The sequence below is a fragment of the Pristis pectinata genome, chromosome 17 (assembly GCF_009764475.1).
Source record: "Pristis pectinata isolate sPriPec2 chromosome 17, sPriPec2.1.pri, whole genome shotgun sequence".
Taxonomy (NCBI): domain Eukaryota; kingdom Metazoa; phylum Chordata; class Chondrichthyes; order Rhinopristiformes; family Pristidae; genus Pristis; species Pristis pectinata.
The window spans coordinates 5,468,279-5,491,707 of record NC_067421.1 but is presented as its reverse complement, the minus strand read 5'-3'; the positions used below and the strand labels follow the sequence as shown (position 1 = coordinate 5,491,707).

General features: G+C 44.7%; 1 protein-coding gene across 3 annotated transcripts in view; it reads right to left on the bottom strand.

Annotated features, from left to right (window-relative positions):
- Positions 1–23,429, bottom strand: part of med15 (mediator complex subunit 15) — a 95,717-nt gene that overhangs the window by 61,442 nt on the left and 10,846 nt on the right. For 2 of the 3 annotated variants that reach the window (XM_052032053.1, XM_052032054.1), the window contains exons 3-6: positions 17,523–17,574; positions 13,610–13,630; positions 8,907–9,116; positions 1,885–2,090 (exon numbers count right to left, since the gene is read on the bottom strand). In XM_052032053.1, the coding sequence (XP_051888013.1) occupies positions 1,885–2,090; positions 8,907–9,116; positions 13,610–13,630; positions 17,523–17,574 (489 nt within the window). The remainder of the gene's footprint in view (positions 1–1,884; positions 2,091–8,906; positions 9,117–13,609; positions 13,631–17,522; positions 17,575–23,429) is intronic. The other variant, XM_052032055.1, reaches the window with a different exon arrangement.

Sequence of the window (23,429 nt, the reverse complement as noted above, 5' to 3'; positions counted from 1 at the left end):
CTCCTCATATGTCAAACCCACCATCCCTGGAACCAGCTTCCTGAATCTTCGCTGGAATCTCCCATATCCCTTCTGAAATAGGATCTAAATTGAACACAATACTCCAGTGTGGTCTCACCAAGGCCCTACACAACTGCAATGAGAGTTCCTGTATTCAAATCCTCTCATAATGAAGGCTAACAAAAGACCTGAAAAACCCTAATTCTACCTTGGACTATATATCTCTCAAATTGCACGGATGTCATTATTTTTCTTTATTTTGTCATATAATCTAGGTATAATTTGCGTTAATTTAAGTTTATGTAATTTACATTTGTCCTGTCTGTAACGCACTGAGCTGTGGCTGCAAAAAGCTCATTTTCATGGCATTTATACCCTGGACATCTATGCCCATGACAATAAACTTAACAAACCATTTGCTCTGCTTGCTGCACCTGCATGTTGGCCTTCAACAACTCGTGTACAAGCACACCCAGGTCCCTTTGAGCATCAACACCACCCACTCTCTCACTGTTCACAGAATGCCTTTCAGATGTTACATGCATGGAAGTGGACGAGCACATACAATCCCACAATGTGTTCCATCTGTCACATTCTAGCCTGCTCACTCAGTTTAGCAGATTTGGTCCCCTCAGCCAAATTGTTGATACAGATAGTGGACAAACGGATCCCAAGCACCAACTCGGTCACAGCCTGTCAACCTGAGAAGGATCTCTTTGTTCCCATTCTTTACTTTCTGTGATGATAACCAATTCTCAATCCAGTCTATTATTAGCCCAATTCCATGTGCTCTTTGTTAGCCAACCTTCTGTGTGGAACCTTATCAAAAGCCTTCTGAAAATCCAAATACACTCACAGGTTCCTCTCTATCGATTCTGGTCACATCTTCAAAGAACTCCAGCATATTAGTCAAAATGGATTTTCCTTTCAACATTCCATGTTATTTCTGCTCAATCCTATTATTCTTTTCCAGGTGTTGTGTTATTACATCCTTTCCTGCAGATTGCACATGTCCCTGCCACTGACGTTTGACCAAGAGGTTGGTGGTTCCCTGGTTCCTCTCTCCATCCTTTCTTAATGCTATGTTGGCGCCAGAAGTGCGGCGACACTTCAAACCCCCAAATTAACCTACCCGTACATCTTTAGAATGTGGGAGGAAACCGGGGCGCCTGGAGGAAACCCACGCAGACGCGGGAGGACGTACAAACTCCTTACAGACAGCGACGGGAATCGAACCCCGATCGCTGGCGCTGTAATAGCGTCGCGCTAACCGCTACACTACCGTGCCGATCTTATACATCGGTGTCATATTTGCTACCCTCCAATCAACAGGAACAATTCAAGCTACACAGCTTCGGAAAATGATAACCAGAGTACCCTCTATCTCTAAAGCCACCTCTTTAGTAGCGGTTAGCGTAACGCCATTACAGCGCCAGTGACCCAGGTTCAATTCCTGCTGCTGCCTGTGAGGAGTTTGTACGTTCTCCCCGTGTCTGCGCGGGTTTCCTCCGGGTGCTCCGGTTTCCTCCCACATTCCAAAGACGTACGGGTTAGGAAGTTGTGGGGATGCTATGTTGGTGCTGGAAGCGTGGCGACACTTGCGGGCTGCCCCCAGAACCCTCGACGCGAAGGATGCATCTCACTGTGTGTTTTGATGTACATGCGACTGATAAAGAAATCTTTATCTTTTTCAAAACTTTAGGATATCGATCATCATCTGCCTGGGACTTCCAAGCCCACCAATTTCTCTAGTACTATTTTTGGCTAACGGGCCCTCGGTTTCTCACTCTTGCCTGACCGCTGATTCAGGACGGAAAGCTGTCCGAGGACTGCTGTGCTGAAGCACCTATCCCTGAGCACGGGTGCGTCTCGCTGTCCTTTTACCTGCTGCTGCTGCTGCTGCTGCTGCTGCTGCATCTGCAGTTTCATTATCTGCTGCTGCTGTGCCTGGAACTGCTGCTGCTGCTGCTGCTGCTGCTGTTGTTGTTGTTGTTGCTGCTGCTGCTGCTGCTGCTGCTGCTGTGCAGCCTGTTGAGCCTGGAACTGCTGCTGCTGCTGCTGCTGGGCAATCTGCTGCATCTGTAACTGGGCTGGGGATTGGATTGTAGAAAGAACATCAGTAACTCTGACCCTCCTCCTCAAATGTGAGACTGACCCAGGATCTGGCCAACTGCTTCAAGGAGGCAAAGTGTGCCTCGCATAACTCACAGGAGGGAACAGTCTGTACAGATCAGTCAAAAGTTAGGAATCCCATAAGGCACAAAACTCAGTTGAGTTTGTCAAAAGTTGTTAATAGCTTCCAAGGAGCACATTCACCCTATAATATAAAGAGAGCGCCATGCTCACTGCACTCAACACCATCACAGGGTAGGTACCTTTCAGGCCTACATACAATTTCATTCTTATTGTCAAGAGACAGCAAGCCACTCTGTTGTAAAACTCTGACAAACTCGAGGGAAGCAATGGCTCACCAAACAAATAATTTATAAAAAGACTCACACCCCAATCTTGAGCCCCCATCTGTACCACGTCTACTACAAAACCCTGGGAGGATAAAGAGATCCCAGGACAATGCGGAATTGTGTGTTCACAGTGCATTACCCCTTAGACAGCAGTAATGATCCAACCATCAAACCCCACTTGTAAATGAATACACACTGCAGGGGGCACACAAATGACATCACAGCTGATATTAATCATGAATAAAGCATTAGTCTTCAGATCCAGGCTGTGGCCGTTTCTTCTCATCCCTCAACACCCCAATGTGACCCTCATGACTACTCTGTTGCATTCTCCTCATCTCCAATCTCACTTCCTCACACACTCTTTCAAACATTTTTAGACATTATTCCACACGAATCTCATCACATGATCTCCAGTTTCCAACCCAGATGCTCTTATTGCCCTGATTTCTGAAAGCAACTCACAGGCTTCACCTTCTCCGAACGCCAATGCCAGACGGCTTTCACTTCCGTCGCCCCCTTACCAGCTCAAGTACCCACTCCCACCCCCAATACACATCTTCGTCCACTTTCCTTGGCTGATCCTCCTCTGCCCTCCTCCCCCAGTCTCCATGCTACTACTGCTACTTCCTTCCAGCTCCATTTTATTCCATGCACCTCCACTCTCCCAGAAGGAATGAACTGCATGGACAGGGAAGCTTGCCACTTCCGTGTTTGATAGCTAGTGATGGGGCAGATCTGGTGCTCTGATGCAAGTGAATATTCTGGGAGTTACCCGAGCATTCTCGTGCAAGCCCGTTCCCAGCACCGGAGTCGGCCTCAGTCGCCCTGCCGGCGGGTGCCCCTGTGCTGCTCAGGTGGAGCTAGTGGGGCAGCACCGCCTGATGTGGGATTCCCAGCTCCTGGGCCGGGGATGGGAACACACAGCTGCCTGGAATAAGGTAAGCATTTATTATTTATTTAAGTTAGCTTCAATTACTTGGGTTGATTTTTAGTGTGTGAATGTTTTATAGAACTTTAAAAATGTCCAAGAACTGCTGAATGTTTTTAATTTTAGCAATAGCTTTAATTTTCTAATGTGTCCTGAGTGTTACAGAATGTTTGTGAATATCAAAGACATTTACAGCATTTGATGGCACTGCCCACACTAACAGCATTGAAAGCCCGTGAGTCCAGGGAGCAGAGACTCACCAGCTATGTCAAAGCTGCTGTGTGAGTGCTGCTGGCTGGCTGTGCTGAGATGTCCCTGGCTGGGAGCTGGTTCCCCGGCAGGAGACTGTATCAGAGCTGCACTGAATAAACAGCCTGGCACAGCGGCAGTTTCAGGGCAATGAGATCTGCTCTGTGGACTCTGACTGGACATAATATGAGGGGGAGGGTGGTAAGTACCTGGAATGTACTGCCTGAGACAGTGGCTGAAGCTGGCTCACTGACAGCATTTAAGAAGAGTCCAGATGAACACTTGAATTGCTTAGGCATAGCAGGCTATGGACTAATGCTGGGCGATGGGGTTAATACAGAAGGGTACCCACTGGTCGGCATGGACGATTTGGGCTGAATTGCCCGTTTCCATGCTGTACCAGTCTATGACTCTATAATTTGCATGTTTGTAGAGGACATGATGTCTCCAAAGACCTGGATTACCTTACCAGAGGCACGAGTCTGATCCCACCATGTTAACTGGGAAACTGAAATTCAAGCAGTATCGATAACAGCAATCAATAAAATACTGGAATGTTACGTGTAAAAACACCTGGCTCATATCTGTCCTTCAAGAAAGCAAATCTGTTATCCTTACCCAGTTTGGCCTAAGTGTCATTCCAGACCCAACCATGTGGTTGCCTCGTGTGGCCTCTGGACCAGCCAAGAGGAAAGAAGGTGGACAATAGATGGCTGCCTTGTCAGTGACACCCTGATCACATAACGAATAAACAATCTCAGCATTACAGCAAACAACACTGAGGAAAGGCAGACACACAGCTGACAAAAGGAAACACAGACAAGTGCGAGGTGAGACGTTTCAGCAGGAAGAGTGAGGGGAGGAAATCAGAACCTACTGACACTTGAGGTGAAGGAAGAGAGCCTGTGGACGTATGTGCACAAATCTTTGAACGTGACTGGAGAAGAAGACTGTGTGAAAACCTATATGGCATCCATGCCTTCATCAGTAGAGGAATACACGATCTATGGGCCAAATACCCAAAGGTTCACCTCACTGAGAGCCAAGAACAGATGAGAACTTATCAAGGACAGACAGACCATTAGTGCCCATCAGAAGGAACACTACCAAGGGTTCCAGAATTGAGAATATTTTGGCTTGAGTAGCTGACTCCACCCTACCACACACTGTCTGGTTCAATCCCATCACCGGCCCAGACCAACAAGATGCTAAGGTGGCCATATATCAGCTGAAAGACAGCAAGGGCTCTGAAGCAGCTGGTATCCCTGCTGAAATCTGTCAGAGAAACTTCAGCTTCATCTTCCATATCTGGAAAGAGGTGCACATGCCAGGTGACCTCAGGGATGCCATAAATCATCACCATCTTCAAGAAAGGAGACAAATCTGATGATGGCAATTACACAGGCAATTACACGATTCGCTGTCACCCAAACGAAAGTCAGCCCACGAGTCTACCTCAGCAGTGTCCTGCCAGCTGCCAGAGCTACACCCATTCGCAGTGTGGATTCAGTCCATCAACAGTCACAATGGACGTGGTCTCCACCTTGTGATAATTCCAAGAAAAATGCAGGAAACAGCATTAACTAACTGACAGGGCATTTTTTTTAAAACGTCAAAGAGATACTGAATCTGTCAACCAAGAGGGAATGCAGAAAACCTTTCCCAAATTTAGTTGCCCCAATAAATTCATCATTATTCTATATCTCCAACTTGATAACATACCTGCTGTGGTTCTAACAATGTGTCCACTACAGACCAAATCTCAGTGCAGAGTGGGGTAAGAAGGGAGGATGTGTCATTGCACCAACCCTCTTCTTGATCTTCCTCACCACAATTTGGCCCCATACCTCTTATAAGCACCCCACTGGAGTGCAAGTGAGCTGGCAGATGGAATTTAATGCAGACAAGTGTGAGGTGTTGCATTTTGGAAGGACAAATCAAGGGAGGACATACACAGTAAATGGTAGGGCACTGAGGAGTGCGGAGGAACAAAGGGATCTGAAAGTTCAGATACATAATTCCCTGAAAGTGGCGTCGCAGGTAGACAGGGTTGTAAAGAAGGCTTTTGGCATCCTGGCATTCATAAATCAAAGTATTGAGTACAGGAGTTGGGATGTTATGGTGAGGTTGTGTAAGACACTGGTGAGGCCAAATTTGGAGTATTGTGTGCAGTTCTGGTTACAGGATATCAGTAAGATTGAAAGAGTGCAGAGGAGATTTACTAGAATGTTGCCGGGTCTTCAGGGGTTGAGTTACAAGGAAAGATTGAACAGGTTAGGACTTTATTCTTTGGAGCGCAGAAGAATGAGGGGAGATTTGATAGAGGTTTACAAAATTATGAGGGGTATAGACAGAATAAATGCGAATAGGCTTTTCCACCTAGATTAGGAGAGATAAGTACGAGAGGACATGGCTTTAGGGTGAAAGGGGTAAGGTTTAGGGGGAACTTCTTCACTCAAAGAGTGGTGGGAGTATGGAACGGGCTGCCATCTGATGTAGTAAATGCAGGCTCACTCTTGAGTTTTAAGAATAAATTGTATAGATACTTGGACGGGAGTGGTCTGGAGGGTTATGGACTGGGTGCAGGTAAATGGGACTAGCGGGATAACGTTTCGGCACAGACTAGAATGGCCGGATGGCCTGTTTTTCTGTGCTGTAGTGTTCTATGGTTCTAGGATGATGCAACGATGGTTCAACCTTCAGTGACTCCACTCCAGAACAAGAATTATCTATACAGAGGCTGCAGATAACACTTGCTTGTCATTGATTCATTCACTTAATTGTACGAGAAGATGGTCTTACACTAAACATCCAGAAGACAAAAGTCTTCTATCAACCTGCCCCCACTGTACAACACTGCCACATAAAAATCCATGATAAGATGCTGGAAAACATGGACCACTTCCAAACCTCAGAAGCCACCTCTCAGCAACGGTAGACATGGGTGATGAGATTCATCAGCACCTCAGTGCATCAGGACAGCCTTTGACCATCCGAGGAAAATAATGTCAAGCTCATGGTCAATCAGGCAGCAGTGGTGCTTCCGAGGCAGCAGGCACCTGAAGGGAACCCCCAATGATGTTGCTGCAAAACTGTCCAATATTGGGAGGATACAGGGATCAATAGCAACATCCCTGCCCGGGCCATCGCCCCGGTTCTAACTACACTCAGCTGGCTCTGGTGTACCCAATATCAAGCTCACAAAACAGGTACTCTTACTCCGAGCTACGTTTAGAATTGCAGGAGGACAGGAAAAAGATTTCAAGAATAGTTTAAAAAAAATGTAGAATCCTCATCAACTCACAGGAGGGAGTGGGATGTGACAACTCATATGAAGGAGTGCCCAGGAAGGCACTGAATACTTCAAATCTCTTTGGAGCACCTTTCAAGCAACCACCCTATCAAGCACCTCTTGTCCCATTTATAGCAAAGTCTGCAGATCACTTCAGAACTGGAGTGCAAACTAGTCACCCTCAACCCTGAGGGACTGCCTAAGAGGAGGGAAAGAGAAGTAAGAGTACAAATCAGATAAGAAAGTTACATTAACCATTACAAAACAACAGTTCGAGCCTCAGCTGGAATATAATGTGCCAAATTAGGGACCACACTTTAGCAAGGACAACAAGGACTTCTGGAGGGTATAGCAGAAGATCTACAAGGGTGTTGTCCCCAATTCTTGATGTCAGTCATGGGGAGAGACTGCAAATGTAACTATTACCCTTTGACAAGGATATAGGAGACTTGGTAGAGGAGCTCACAGAGGATTGTGCAAGAGTAAGTAAGAAAAGGAAACACAATGGCAGAAGAAACGATGATAAAGGATTCAGAATTACGATTAGCAAAAGAACCAGAAGAAAACTACATGTTGTTATGATCTGGATTACAACGCCTGAAAGAATGCTGATCATACCAACACAGTGATCCATTGGTATGTGAATTGTTTCAATACTTGGAGACAAAGCTGCAGGGCCATTTAGAAAAAACAGGGAAGTCGCACAAATGGACAGCTCATTTAAAAAGTGACATGAGTACAGTGGGGTCATCGCTTCTGTAGGATTCTGTTATACCAGGGAAGCTAATTGAAGATTCTTTCTACACATTTTCATTCCGTATTCTCTACACACCTTAGGGGCACAGAACAAAATAACATGTCTCCTCAATGTTTGACGGCCCTGACAGTTACCTGAATAATCGGACAAAATGCAAACACCTGGAAGGGTCAAATGCATCAGCAAAGCGTTGATAGTCTGCTGTTGGACTCCTGTGTCTGGCCACGTGGAGGAGCTGGAGGTCTTCTCCCAAACTTTACCTGACAGTCAATTGGTGCAAGGGGCTAAAAACCTTCAACTGGGATCAGTGGAGGAGTAATGTGGAAAGCAGCAGCATCTCATTTGGAGGGGGCCACAGGAATAGGAAGCAATGTCTACCTGCAGCACCATGCTGACACATTCACACGTGCACAGTAGCTGATGTCTCCAGAACTAGTCAGGCATGGCTGTCCTCCCGCAGTGCGCAAGGGATACACAGTGACGGAGAACACATGATTTCATTTCTTGTTCCTCCAAATTTTAAGCATAGGTCATAGTGTAATCAATATCAATTCAGTCCAGTAACTCTGTGTTCTAACAAAGACATAACAAGTACAATACATTGCATTTTTGATGATTAATTGGTCATGGTACAGAGTAATCTGATTGGCAACATTAGGAATCTGACATTTCCAGACTGAGGTTTAAACTGCTCTTACTGACGTTTTTTTATAAAATATTTTCCTCTGTTGCTCTAGATGTATTCAAAACAGTCATTTCAGTCTCATGTTAACAAATTATATTATGCAGATGATTTCCATACTCATGTGCTAAAACACTTTTTATAAGTACCCCCATTACTGATTACTTTGAGCTTCAGATACAACACATAACAGGCTCCACCAAGGAGCTAAAATGGCAGTTCAGCAACCATAGCGACCTTGCTGTAGAACAAGAATCAATGATTTCTTCCCACCACCCCTCCCTTCCTCTGGTGAGTAGACAGACAACCAAGTCACTACGCATGCCCAACTCCGACACTGCTCACGTCAATGTTTCTCCGAGGACTAAGCTACTGGCGAGTTGCGATACCAGGGAATGGGGAGGGAGGGGGGTGGGGGGTGGGGTGTTGGGGGAGGGGCTAGTGGGAGACCACCACACATAACGAATTAAAAGTGCCTGCATAAAACAGGTGCTACCTACTTCAGGAGTTTGCAACTTCCAAATCCTACTCACACTGCTGCTGGGTGCTTGGCGGGAAGCCAGGCATGTGAGGCACCATTCCAGACGTACCCGGCTGAGGCTGTCCAGGATGTGACATTGATTGATTCACCTGTCCCAGACCTGCCATTCCAGGCAGAGGAGCTCCGGGGGGACGAGTGGCCATCATCCCACTCGAGCTCCCCGTGGGACCACCTTGCAAGTTCTGCAAAGCGTTCATTGGATCTAGGAGGGAGGGAAACAAAAGTAAAACTTCTGTTAAACTCTGAACAAAAGATGCCCAAATAGAAATCAGATAGAATCACAGAGTCATACAGTGTTGAAGATAGATTGTTGGCCCAATGCGCCTGTGCTAATTCTTTGGACGAGCCAGTTATCTGTGATCCCCCTGCTTTTTGTTGACAACCCTGCAAATATTTGTCCATTTAAGTGTTCATCCAACTCCTGTTTGTAAGTAACAATTAAATCTGTTCCCTTTGCCATTCCAGATTGTAACTGTGTACAAACAATTCTCATCTCTTCTCTGGTTCTTTTGCCAATGACTTCAAACCTATGTTGCATGATTGAGTGAACAGAAAAGTACACAGAATGTGACCAGTAGAAAAGATATGGGGGTACTAGTGGATGTGTGCATTTGGACTTCCGGAAGGCCTTCAATAACGACCCACATAGGAAGTTGATTAACCATGTTAGAGCACATGGAACTGTGGCTAACATACTGACATGGACTGAGAATTGGTTATTGGACAGGAAGTAAAGAGCGTGAATAAGCAAATCCATGCAATGTTGATAGGTTGTGACCAGTGGTTTAATGCAAGGATCAGTGAGGAAGCCTTCTCTGTTATATACATTAATGATGTGGATGTGAATGTCAGAGATAAGATTAGTATGTTCGCAGAATTCATGAAATTTAGTGCTGTTGTAGACAGTGAGCAGGCTAGTCTGCTACAGAGGGATATTAGTAAGTTGATAAGATGGGCAGAGGAAGGGCAGATGGAAATTAATCCTGAAAAATGTGAGGAATTTATTCTGGGAGGACGACTAAGGCTAGGGTATACACAATGAATAGTCGGACCCCAAGACATGCTGAGAAACAGAAGGACCTTGGCGTTCATGCCCATGGATCTCTGGAGGCAGCAGCACAGGTAAATAAGGTAGTTAAGAAGGCATATAGGCCAATTGTCTTCTTTAGCCAGGGCAGAGGTATGGCAGCAAGGAGGATATGGTACAACTACATAAAACATTATTTAAGCAGCGCTAGTGTACTATGTACAATTCTGCTGCCACACTATAAAATGGATGTGACTGCACTGGAGCGGGTATTCGTCAGGATGTTACTTTCAGCTATGAGACAGGGTAGGCTGGGTTCATTTTCGTTACAGCTGAGAAAACTAAGGAGGGAACTAACTGAAGGTCTACGAGTTATGAGGGCGCCCACATGGAATGCTCACAGGAATCAGGAGCATCCAACGTTAATGTCCACTTCCCTCAAACCAAGGAGCTTTTGTAATAGAAATGGAATACAGTAGTTACCGTGTCCTGGCCAAAAGTTGACACATCAAGGCACATTTCACACCTTGAAGTCCAATAGTTAATGATGCAAGTTATAGAGTTCTCTTTGTAAGGATCACTATTCATGACAGGCACACAGGAAAGAGCAGTCATGTGGCACTTCAGCAACAATTCTTCACAGAATTGTAGATACAACTGTAAGCTGCATTTATTAAGTCTTCAATACAGCAGAAAATTTACAAGACCCCCTAAACAAAATGTGACAGCAAACTCCATAAAGAACAGCTACTAAAGATGACCGGAAGCTTGGTCAAAGAGGTAGATCTTAAGAAAGAAGAAAAAGATTTACAGAAACTGAGATTGAGAAGGAATTCCAAAGGTTAAAGCTTCTGTGAAGGTTCCGTATTTATAAGAGACAAAATTTAATTGACATGACATCATTAGGAGATGTTAGAGATGAGAATAACAGCTGCTAAAATTAGAACCACAAAATAAACAAATCAAGTTGATAAAACCCAAGCTGCTGATGGAAAGCATACTTTTTTTAGGACTGGGGAAACAACAGAGCAACACGAGAAGGTATAGTGCCAGGGGCCAGGGTAGCTAATGCAATATTTATAATAAGAGAAGAGATAAAAAATATTCAGGAACTGTCACCTTAATATTGGACGAAGGATGGAAAAACTATTAAGTCATTCTCCATAAGAAGATAAGGAAGAGGAGGAAATAGGCCTTTTGGCCCTTTGAGCCTTCTCCACCATTCAACAAGATCACGGCTGATCTTTGACTTCAGCTGCTCTATCCCCTGATATCCCTTAATACCAGAAATCTATCAACCTCTGTTCTGAATGCGATCTAAGTCTTCAGACCACCGAATTCCAAAAATTTACCACTTTCTGAGTGAAGAAATTTCTCATTTCAGTCTTAAATGGCCTAGCCCTTATTCCGAAACAGCGACATCATGTTCCATACTCCTCAGCCCGTGGAAACATACTTCCTGCAACTACCGTGTTAAACACTCGATTGTAGAATAACATCCAGAAAAAATATTTCACAAGAAATAGTCAACATGGATTTCAAGAAAGTATTTCTTAATCTAATAATCAAAAAAGGGTGTTGTAATACATGTAATTATTAACATTTCCAAAGATATTGAAAAGATGCCAAAAAGTAGATCAATAAATAAAGCCAGAACCAGAGCTAGCTTATAAAAACGAAGAACAGGGAGAAAGGCTACCTCCTTGTAGTGACAGAGCGAGAAAAGTGGAGCAGAAAAAAATAACTATTCCCATATATATCGTGATTTAGATTTAGAAATCAAACACAATTTCTTAATATGCAACTGTTGCCATATAAATTCATGCACTTAAGATTTTAAGATTTCTTTATTAGTCACATGTACATCGAAACACACGGTGAAATACATCTTTTTGCGTAGTGATTTGGGGGCAGCCCACAAGAGTTGCCACGCTTCCGGCACCAACATAGCATGCCCACAACTTCCTAACCCGTACGTCTTTTGGAATGTGGGAGGAAACCAGAGCACCCAGAGGAAACTCACAGACACGGGGAGAACGTACAAACTCCTTACAGACAGCGGCCGGATTTGGACCCGGGTCGCTGGCGCTGTAAAGCATTATGCTAACCGCTATGCTACCGTACTTGCGGGCTGCCCTCAGAACACTCTATGCAAAAGATGCATTTCACTGTGTGTTTTGATGTACATGCGACTAATAAAGATATCTTAGATGTCCCATTTTATGTCCTTAAAATTTCTGGCCAGTTTACAACAACAATAAATGTGAAATAGGAACTTTAAAATGATCAGCCAGGTACCTCCTTAGAAAGCACCTTAATCTGTACTGGAACCAGAGGTGAGAGATTACAGTGCAGGTAAAGCACTGTTCCTACTTTTTGTTTTGTCTGAAACTGCTTTTTGGTACTTATTTCCAGATGCATGTTGCATTTGATTTAGTCTGCCCTGATACCCAGACACAGCTGCCCTAGTTGCCAAATATCCCTCTACAGAAAACATATTGCTAATGGGGAATGATTACCTACCATGCACTTTTCTTCCCACCGAGACAGGGAAACACCACCCATCTTTCCCAGAGGAGGACTGGCATCACCCTCTCTGGAGGGTGTTACACTTCCTTATGCCTAACTTGGAACCACGATCAGCTCACACCCAAATGACTGCAACCCTCCCTGCCCCCTGCCAAAATTCTCCATCTCCCATGAGGAAGTACCAGTTCTCCATCCCCCCATGAGTAACCATGAATTCACACCCAGTGGAGAACTCCTCCCCCAAGTTGAGATCTACCAACATTCACATCTCATTTTCATTTCCTTATGAAATAGTAAACCATTTATTCCATTGAGTCCACATCAGCTCTCAGAGCAACCCCATCAATGCCTTTTTCCTGTAACCTATTCTCTCACATGCCCATTAATACCCCAGAGGTTCTCCTACCAACCACCTGCACTAGAGCCCAACTAACATACTAACCAGTATGGGAGGAAACTGCGGCACACTGAGTAAAACCTCATGGCTAGAGGGAGAACATACAAACTCCACAGACACAGCATCATTGGTCAGGAGCAAAAACGCCCCACTACTCACCCCCTACAACTTTCAGGACTCACCAACTAATGGAGTACACATGCCCAACATGAGAAGGGTGAGCAAATGTCAGCTGACCATGTTTCCTCACACAACAAACATTTCACAGTAAGGGTCCCTGTGTGTCCACTGGAGCAGTGAACCTCCCCCTTGACAAAGGGCCCTGCTGGCAACTATTTTGACCTGCATGAGGTCCACCATAAGTGTGGTTATTCATTGTTGACCAGAGGCAAATCCTGAGAGCATCTAATTGTTTGGTTGTTTATGAGATCACCTCCACTCACTGACTCGTCAGGCTCTCACTTTCCTCGGATTTCCCCAAAATGACCTGGTTGTTAAGAGCTTTCCCATCTTCCCTTCCTGTGGGAATGCCTGGACTCCAACAGCATGTGGAGCGGCAGTGATTCAGTTGCCATATTAATGCAATCTCATCATTTTGAGAGCCATTTAATTCAACAATAACAACTTGAGTCACTCAGCATGGAAAAACACACTTCAGCCCACCGAGTCATCCAGTAATCAAATACTCATTTACACAATTCCTATCTTTCTTAAATCATTTTGGAATTAAAACACTGCTTACCACCAGCTCGTGTCTTCTTATCTGTGAAAACACAAAACATCGAGCAATTATACAGTGGAACAAATTCATTGTGCACCTTCATTATAATCTCAGAGTAATGGAACAATAAATGTGCAAAATTTTTTTTTACCAAATGGCCTTGTTGAAGTGTGCCCATACTGCACCATTCTAGCCTCGGTTCTCTTAAATGGAGCAAGAGAAAAGGACATCTAGATCTATGTAACAGTGGGATATACTGAAGAGGACAGATCTACCACTCAAGGTTATGGCAATAATTGATATGATTCTAAATGAGATTAGCATCAGCACTGTCAATGCACCTCTGCATTAGAAGAAACCCAACCAGTATGTGTGACGGATATGAAAACGATTGTGTCCCATGTTGAGGAGCCCCCTTAACACACATCACACAATAAAATCCATCAAAAGAAGTGACCAATCATCTCAGCCGAGTATGATGGGCCTTTGAGAATTTTGACTGTCCCTCAATCACGTTTGTTGGTCTCCCCTCCCTCCCCCACTGGCCTCCCCCCCCCCCTGCCTGCTCGCCTCCCCTCACTCGCCCCTCCCTTACTCACTCATGCAGCTCCCTACCTCTGCCCATCCCGTGGAGTCACTGAGACATACCAAACTATTTCAGGGCCTGGCAGGGTCACTGCAAGGATGGAATGACTAGAAAACAAACTCAAAATTAGGGGCTGGGCATTCAGGACTGAGATAAGGAGAATTTCTCCACCCGTAGATTGTTGAACCTTTGAACTGTCTCACCAAGGCGGCTGTGAATTCTGAGTGGCTCAGTATCATCGTGACTGAGGTCATCAGGTTTTTGGGTATTAAGGAAACCTGAAGGGTGTACAGGTCAGTGGCTCTGGGATAAAGGACTAGCCATGATCCTACTGAATCGTGAAGCGGGGCCCAACAACCTACTCCTGCTTCTATTTCCTACATTCATATTCCACCTATCAGCCCGTGACTGAACGCTTTCTAGTATTTGCTGCATGCACGCATGGACAACTCTATTTCCTGAAGAGATGTGTGTGGAATTGACGTCATTCACTGACGACTGCACATTGCCTCTTCTAACCTTGTGATGAAGGTCATTGAGGAAGCTGCTGAAGGTAGTTCAAGGACACAGTGCTGAGAAACTCCTGCAGAGATGCCTTGGGGCTCAGATAACAGACCTCCAACAACTACAACCACCCTTTGTGAGAGGTATGATCCCAACCTTTGATGTCCACCCCTTGATGCCCAGGACTCTGATGTCATGTTTTCTTGATGTTAAATGAAATTACTCTCACCTTACTTCTGGAACTCAAACCTTTGCTGTCTATCTGACCAAGGCTGTGAAGTCTGGAGCCACATAACCCTTTCAAAACCCAACTGAGCTTTGGTTATTGGTGAGTTGGAGCCATTTGATAGGAATGATGATAAAACAGCCCTTCATTTTGATGATGATTGAGAGCAGATAGACTGGGTGGTAATTAGCACAATGGATTTTGTAAACAATTTCCCACGTTGCCAGTGTTGTCTCTGGTGGGACAGTTGACTGGAGGGCTCCTGCTGGAGCAGTCCTCAGCACGGGAAATGGGTTGCCACCTTGCTGCAGCTTTGGTGTACCCAGTGTTCTCAACCATTTCAATGACATCAGATTGGTTGAAGACTGATAGAGACCTCAGAAGGAAGCTGACACTTCTGGCTGAAGATGGTTGCAAGTGCAAATATATTACCTTTGGTATTCACATGCTGGGTCCTGCCATTGCTGAGGATGGGGTTGTTCTTCAAGCATGCTCTTCCCATAGGCCCCTTCTGACAGGTGGGTCCACGGTCACAATAAGGAGTTTTATAACAATCCAATAGTTTCATGGTTACCAGCACCGAGACTAGTGGATTCCAGATTACTTAATTACACTTAAATCCCCCAATTATCTTTGTTGTGTCTGAATTTTTCTCTAGATTTTTACTCCAGGTCTCTAGGTTAGTAGTCCAGGAATTTGACTATTGAACCACCATTCTCTGGAGGACAGAAAATTGGTGAAATAAAGCCTCTGATTTGCCTTACTATAGAGCCCTCAGTGACCTTGGATGTCCAAAAAAATTCTCATTTGATTAAGTACTTTCTGTTGAAGAGCAGTGGGGAAACTTGCAGCTTATTTGCTTACTTTGGTTCCATAAAGAGCACGGTGATAAATGACCAAATAGTATGTTTTTGAATTAAAATTAAGTACTAACTCTTCTTCAAAGAGGAATTTGGGATCCAGTAGGTTTACTTAAAAGATTAACATTCCACCTGAAAAACGACTTCTCTGGAAGTACATTAGAGGTAAACTCGGCCTGGATTTTGTGGTCAAGCCTTTGGTGTGAGATGTGAATCCCGTCTCCAGATGAAAAAACCTTTGATCCACAAGGATCTTCATGGCAAGTCTTCCCTTTATTACAATCTCAGATCCAACATTTTTAGCTGAAACAGGATCTTGTGAAGAATGACAGCACACTTTGCACTTTATTTGTACAGCACCTGGGCGGCACGGTAGCGTAGCAGTTAGCGCAACGCTGTTACAGCGCCAGCGGTCGGGGTTCAATTCCCGTCGCTGTCTGTAAGGAGTTTGTGCGTTCTCCCGTGTCTGCGTGGGTTTCCTCCGGGTGCTCCAGTTTCCTCCCACATTCCAAAGATGTACGGGTAGGTTAATTTGTGTTTAAAATGGGCAGCGCAGACTCGTTGGGCCGGAAGGGCCTGTTACCACGCTGTAAATAAAATTTACAAAAAAACCCACAGGACCAGGGAAGCCCTGCTGAAGCACAATTACACTGGTAACAGCAGGCGTCCAATGTGTGTTACTACATGAACAATCCAGAGAGCTCAAGTTGAAATACAAACACAGCAGTTTGAGAATCTTAAATTGGCTTCCAGAAATAAAACTCTTCGTCAATTACAGCTGTTGGTTTGTTGTAACAGTTCATTTTTACCCTTTAAGGAACGAAATCCATTGTCCCTATCTAATTTAGTTTATATTTAACTTCAATCCCACATCAGCATGGTTTAAACTGCCCTTTAAAGACACCTAGAACAACATTCAGTTGTACAGGGTAACAAGGCACGGCAATGAATGTAAAAAAAATCACCGTGAAATTGATGTCTTCCCAGCATGGATTCAGAGACCAATCCAAATGGGGCAGAACTTTATGATTCTTGGGGAGACATGCTAAGCAAAAGGCCACATTGTGTCTGATCTGCAGTTGATACTTTTCCTTATTCTCCTCTCCAGAAGTTACTGACTGACCTTGATACTTCAGCACGGGGACATCTTGTGTGAGCTGAGCCATTCAACCCTGGTGTGCATTCTATCCAAAGACAGAAATAGCTGGAATCATGTTTCTAAATGCTGGCCAATCACTCTTGAAAAATGAAGTTGAGCAGCTTATAGCATTGGTCCATGGAGTTCATCGATGGCGTTCACCACCTCAACTCACAAGATGATAGTAACTTAGGAAAGGCACTAAGATTCCCAAGCTACCCATATCCCACCAATAGTCAGCTTCTTTAGGAGAAATGCAACAACAGGCAATAGAGCTTCCACTAGCATGTCAGGCATCCTGGATTTGCACCTAACCTTCCACCAGTGCAGTCTGCCAGCTGCTGGAGATATGGAATCAGCCATGGAGCAGCATCAGCCTGGCAACACTCAGCTTCAGCACCAACATGCCTGGTCCCACAGTGGCTTGTGGTTCAGCGAGTTGAAGTTTCAATCAGCCACTTCCACTCACAGGATATACTGTCACCTCGTGGCCAAAACCTTTAATGCATCTTTAGCTTTACAAATATTAGAAACAAAGACAACACACTTCTCCAGTCTAATATTCTCGAAACAAAAATCACACGGTTGAAGCTCAGTCAGAAAATTGCTTGAATACTCACGGATGTCTCGAAAATGCAGAATAAGCCTTGCCACCAGACTGAGATATTCTTCCTGTAAGAACACAGAATAGAATGACAGAAATTCCATCAGTTCTGAAGATACACGTCACAAAATTTTGTTAGTTTCTATACTGCCTTTCAAGAATGACAGTGCTGTCACAGGCTAGTCCCGTTCTAAGTCTCCCTCTAGTCCATTCAAAACATTGTTGTTGAGAACATTACAGAGACTTGGCTGAGAGAAGGACAGGACTGACAGTGTTTGGATGTTTCAGATGCAATAAAGAGGTATATTAAGAAAAAAAGGTGGGGGAGTTACTGATTAGGGAGAATGCCACAGCTCTAGTCACAGAGGACATCCTGGAGAGATCATCCAGTGAGGCAATATGGGTACAGCTCACAAATAAGAAAGGTGCAATCGCTATGATGGGGGTTATACTACAGGCCTCCCAACAGCCAGCAGGAGATAGAGGAACAGATATGAAGACAGATTATGGAAGGACGCAAAAGCAACAGGGATGCCGCAGTGCGCGAGTTTAATTTCCCCAATATTGACCAGGACTTCCTTAGTGTCTGAGGCTTAGACGGGGCTGAATTTGTTAGGTGCATCCAGAAGGACTTTTTGAAATGGCATGTAGATGATCCAACCAGGGAAGGGACCATACTAAACCTTGTATTGGTAAATGAGCCTGACCTGGTGATCAGAGTTTCAGTGTGAGAGCATTTTGAGAAGAATGATCATAAATCCATAAACCTTAAGGAAGAGTGGACCTTGTGGCGGGGGGGTGGGGAGGAAATAGTGCTATATTGGGGGAGGGATAACTGCAAACAGGAACTGGGGGCAGAGATTGAGAGCGGCTGTTTGGATATCCACATCTGGTGGTCAGAATTCAGGTCCAACATGTTCTTGTATGGAAGAAAATCAAGGATGGTAAGGTTCAGGAAACTTGGGTGTTGAAACATAGAGGTAGCATGTAAGGGCCTTTGAAGAATAGAAAAGGAAGCAGGAAAGAAAAACAGGGAATCAGGAGGGTTAAAAGGGGCCATGAATGTCCTCGGTGACCGGGATTAAGGAAAATCCCATGGCATTTTATACATACATGAATACAAGAGGGTACCTAGGGAACATCAACTATCCTGATACTGACAGGGACAGGAACATCATAGTGGGTGGGGGAATTCTTGAAATGTGTAAGAAAACTTTCTTTATCATTGTATTTGTAGCCCGAGGAAGGAAGCAGTGCTAGATCTAGTTCCAGGAAGTGAATCAGTGAGACACATATCATCATGCTTAGAACAGCTACGGAGAAAGACACAGAATAACCATACGCAAAAAAAATTAAACTGGAGAAGACTGACTTCAGCGAGTTGAAAAATGGATTTGACCCAGGTAAATTGGCTTTAAATATAACTAAACAATCAAAATGGAGATGGCTCAGGTAGAGAGAAGCAATGTTAAGCAAGGAGGGAAAAAAGGCATCCTGAAAAATACTTAATATAAATGAAAAGTTCATAACACATTGTCAAGTTTCTCTTCGGGTCCATACACTCATCTAAAATTTGAGTGAGACTGTGTGATTTGCCTTTGACAAATCTGTACTGGACTTTCAACTGCTAGACCATACTTTTCCACACATCATTTAGTTTTGTCCCAGATGAGAGAATCAGGCTCAATATTAGAAGTATAGACAGCTGCTAAAAGGGGAACAAAAGGGGCAGTCGAGCTGCTGCCTCACTGTGCCAGAGACCTGGATTCAATCCTGACTTCTGCCTGAGTAGAGTTTGCACGTCCTCCCTGCGACGTTTCCCCTGGGTGCTCCGGCTTCCTTCCACATCCCAAAGACATGCAGGATGGTAAGTTAATTACCCACTGTAAATTGTCCCTAGTGTATAGGTGAGTGGTAGAATCTGAGAGGAGTTAATAAGAATGTGGGGAGAATGAAACAGGATTAATGTAGGACTACCGTAACTGGGTGGTTGATGGTTGGCACAGACTCAGTGGGGCCGAAGGGCCTGTTTCTGTGCTGTGTTATGAACTTTTCATAACTTGCTTTTCAATAACTTTATGTGACTAATGTTCCTCTGCAGCTATGAAATCTGCTCTTGAAGGATGCTGGTGGTTAACATAAAAGAAAACTCAAGAGGTCTTTTACAAACACAAACAGTCAAAAGATGAGGGGCCAAACATCAGACATTCCTGGACAATGAGAGGCCACAGCTGAGGCACTGAATAAGTAGCTCAGTCTTCATTGTAAGGTCAGCCTTACACTACTTCTGGGGAAACTTTGAGACATTAATCTGGGACAAAACTAAATGACATCTGAAAAACCATGAACTAACACTTGAAAGTCAGTACAAATTTCTCAAAGACAAATCATGACTTCTCAATTAAATTCTTTGATGAAATAATAGAGGGTTGATGTTAATGGATTTCAAAAAGAAATGCCCTGGCTTTGTACCAAGATTAAATATGTTATGTTAGATCTAAGTTTAAACATTTACAAAAAGTACTGCAGAGCTGGAAATACAAGATTAAAACAGAAAATACAGGTACACTCAAAGTCAGACATTATGTGTCTGGTGAGGGATAACATTTAACGTTGCTGATCTTCCATAAGAACCAGGGAACTTTAGATTCCACTTCCCATTCCCACACCGATATGTCTGTCCACACATCTTAAGATGGAGACAAAATGGAGAAAAGAACAAAAAGAAAGGTTTGTGATAATGTGGAAGACATGAGAGATTAAACAGAAGCAAGGGATGCAAGGCGAAAGGCAACAACAAGTAGAGAAAAGAACAGTCAGGAGAAGGTGTAACAGTGAAATGCAGAATCTCTCTCCGGAATTACCGATGAAAACACTGCAAACTTGGGAAATCTTAAAGAAGCAAGGGAAATTAGAGTGCCGGTGAGTGAAGGAACCTTGGGAAGGAGAGCCTGAATGAGTTTAAACAAAGTTCAGGAAAGAGTGGCCCTGTAAACGTAATCAAGCACGTGGTTTAAACAAGGAGCTAGGGAATTTGAAAACTTCATTCAGGATAAGTACAGAGTAAATAATTAAACAGTAGCAGCATCTTAAGCACATCCTTTACCTGGTAATTGAGTTAAGCTAAGAAATAGAGACATCTCAGACCCATGAATCCTGTGCCGTGTGGGACTGCAAGGTCCTTCTCCTACCCTGGACAACCACATGGGTGTGATCAATTGGAGAAGCTCAAGCTTCAGCCAGCATCAGTCACAGAGGTTTGTCCGTGGAACTGAACATTTTGTGGTCAGCACGTTTCAGGAGGTGGTAAACCTGCAGCTCAAGAGGGGACAACAGAAGGGATTAGGAGACTGAGAAAGATCAACAAGAGCAGACAGCGAGTTCAGGACAACTGAAGGCACTTTGCTCTCTGACCAGAGTGCTGATAGTGAGGGGATCCCTGGGGATTGCAACAAAGACCAACACACCAAGGGTGCCCCAGTTGGGGGGTGGGGGGGTGGAGGAAATAGTTGACACAGCAGATGGGCATTTCGTCGGTACAATTCCAAGCTGGTCCACTGCCTAGATGGTGCCAGGGTTAAGGATTTCACTAACTGACTGCAGAAAATTCTGAAGAGGGTGAACCAGCAGAGGTCGTGGACAATGACATATGCGGAAAACAGGATGAGAACCTCTGGGTAGATTTGAGGAAATATATTAAGCAGATCCTTAAAGGTAGTAACCTCTGGATAACTCCCTGTGTCGTGTGGCAATAGAGCAACAATGGAAGACTATGGTGAAGGTGTGGCTGTAGAGTTGGTGCAGGAGGGAAGGGGTCAGACTGCTGGGCCATTGGAAGGAGGAGGGACCTGTGCAGGCTGGACAGATGCACTTCAACAGGACCAAACAAAACTAGGCAGGGAATTGGGCACTGAGAGAAAAAAGGTGCAGGGCAAGAATGGGTCCAGTACAAGGGAGAAAGAGGAGACAGGATGGGCAGTGTGGTATTGATTAAAAGGGCCAGAAGCTGTGGGAATTTTGATCATGTGAGGGAGAGGGAAGGGTGTGTATGTGGCAGGGTTGGGGGGGGCAGGGGGAGGCATTGCACACGAATCCAGAGAGATGAAGTGTGATCGTGCAGAGGACTGGGTAAAGGGTGGGACTGTGTGACGAGAGCAGAAGGTGGAGGGTTCCAGGCAAGGAAAGGAAGGCACATACAAGAATGGAACACGGAGGGAGAGTCTCAAGGAGGAAATGATAATTGCATGTGATGCCAGTACAAGGAGGAGCAAAGTCGGGTACAGGTCACAGCAAAGTATGTGATTCACACGTGAGCCTTGAAGTGTTGCCTTGATCTGGAAACGTTCAGGTGGCACAGTGACTGAGAGTTTAAATATGGTTACTTTACTAAATTCCGGGATTAAGGAGAGTGTGTCGGATTGCTAAATTGTTGTAAAGTCCAATGCGGCTCAAAATGGCCTCACCCAATCTGAATTAGACCTAACTCCAGACACAGAGCACTGCTATTGACTCCTGCAGACAACGCAAGACTAAACGGTGACAGTTTACATGAGGATGCTGACAAGTTGTTGAAATGGTGAGACGTGCAGCAACTGAAACTTAATGCAGGAACGTGCAGCAGTACATTTTGATTGGCAGGTAAAGGAGACGCAATATAAAGGGTACATTTCTGAAAGGTTACAATGTGCATCCAGCCTGTGGTGCCCAGCACTATCGAAGGGAGGGCCAGACTGATCACCTGAATCATTTCTGATGACCACTCATATCGAACATAGAACAGCACAGCACAAGAACAAGCCTTTCGGCCCATGATGTCTGTACTGAACACCATGCCAAATTAAACTAAATCTCTTCTGCCTGTACATGATCCATATCCCTCTGTATCTGCTTCCACCACCCATTCCAGACACCTAACACTCCCTGTGAAACAAAACTTGCCCGACACATCTCCTTTAAACTTTCTCCCCTCACCTTAAAATGCAGGCCCTCTGGTACTTGAATGGTACCCTCTAGAACTACTCTGGAAAAAATATTCTGTCTATCTACACCTCTCATAATTTTATAAACCTCTATCAGGTCTCCCCTCAGCCTCCGCCGCTCCAGGGAAAACAACCTGGAGGTTTGTCCAACCTCTCGTCACAGCACATGCCCTCTAATCCAGGCAGCATCCTGGTAAATCTCCTCTGCACCCTTTCCAAAGCCTCCACATCCTTCCTGTAATGGGCTGACCAGAACTGCACACAATACTCCGTGCAGCCTAACCAAAGTTTTATACAGCTGCAAGATGAGTTCCTTGCAGCTGTATAAAACTCAGTGCCCTGACCAATGAAAAGCATGCCGTACACCTTCTTTACCACCCTATCTATTTGCGTGACCACTTTCAGTGAACTATGGACTTGAACCACAATATCCCTCTGTACAGCAATGCTGTTAAGGGTCCTGCCAACAACTGTATATTTTCACCTTACATTTGACGTCCCAACGTGCAACACTTCACACTCGCTCAGATTAAGCTCCATCTGCCATTTCTCCACCCATATCTGTAACTGATCTATATCCTGCTGTATCGTTTGGCAGCCCTCTACACTGTCCACAGCTCCACCAACCTCTGTGTCGTCTGCGGATATACAAACCCGCCCATCGACATTTTCATCAAAGTCATTTACATATACATCACAAACAGCACTGATCCCTGTGGAACACCACTGGTCATGGACCTCCAGCTAGAATAACACCCCTCCACTACTGCCCTCTGTCTTCTAAGGGCAAACCAATACTGAATCCAAACCACCAAGTCAACATGGATCCCAAGAATCTTAATCTTCTGGATCAGCCTATCACGAGGGATCTTGTCGAATGCCTGACTAAAGTCCATGTAGACAACATCCACTGCTGTACCCACTTCAAGCACCTTTGTCACCTC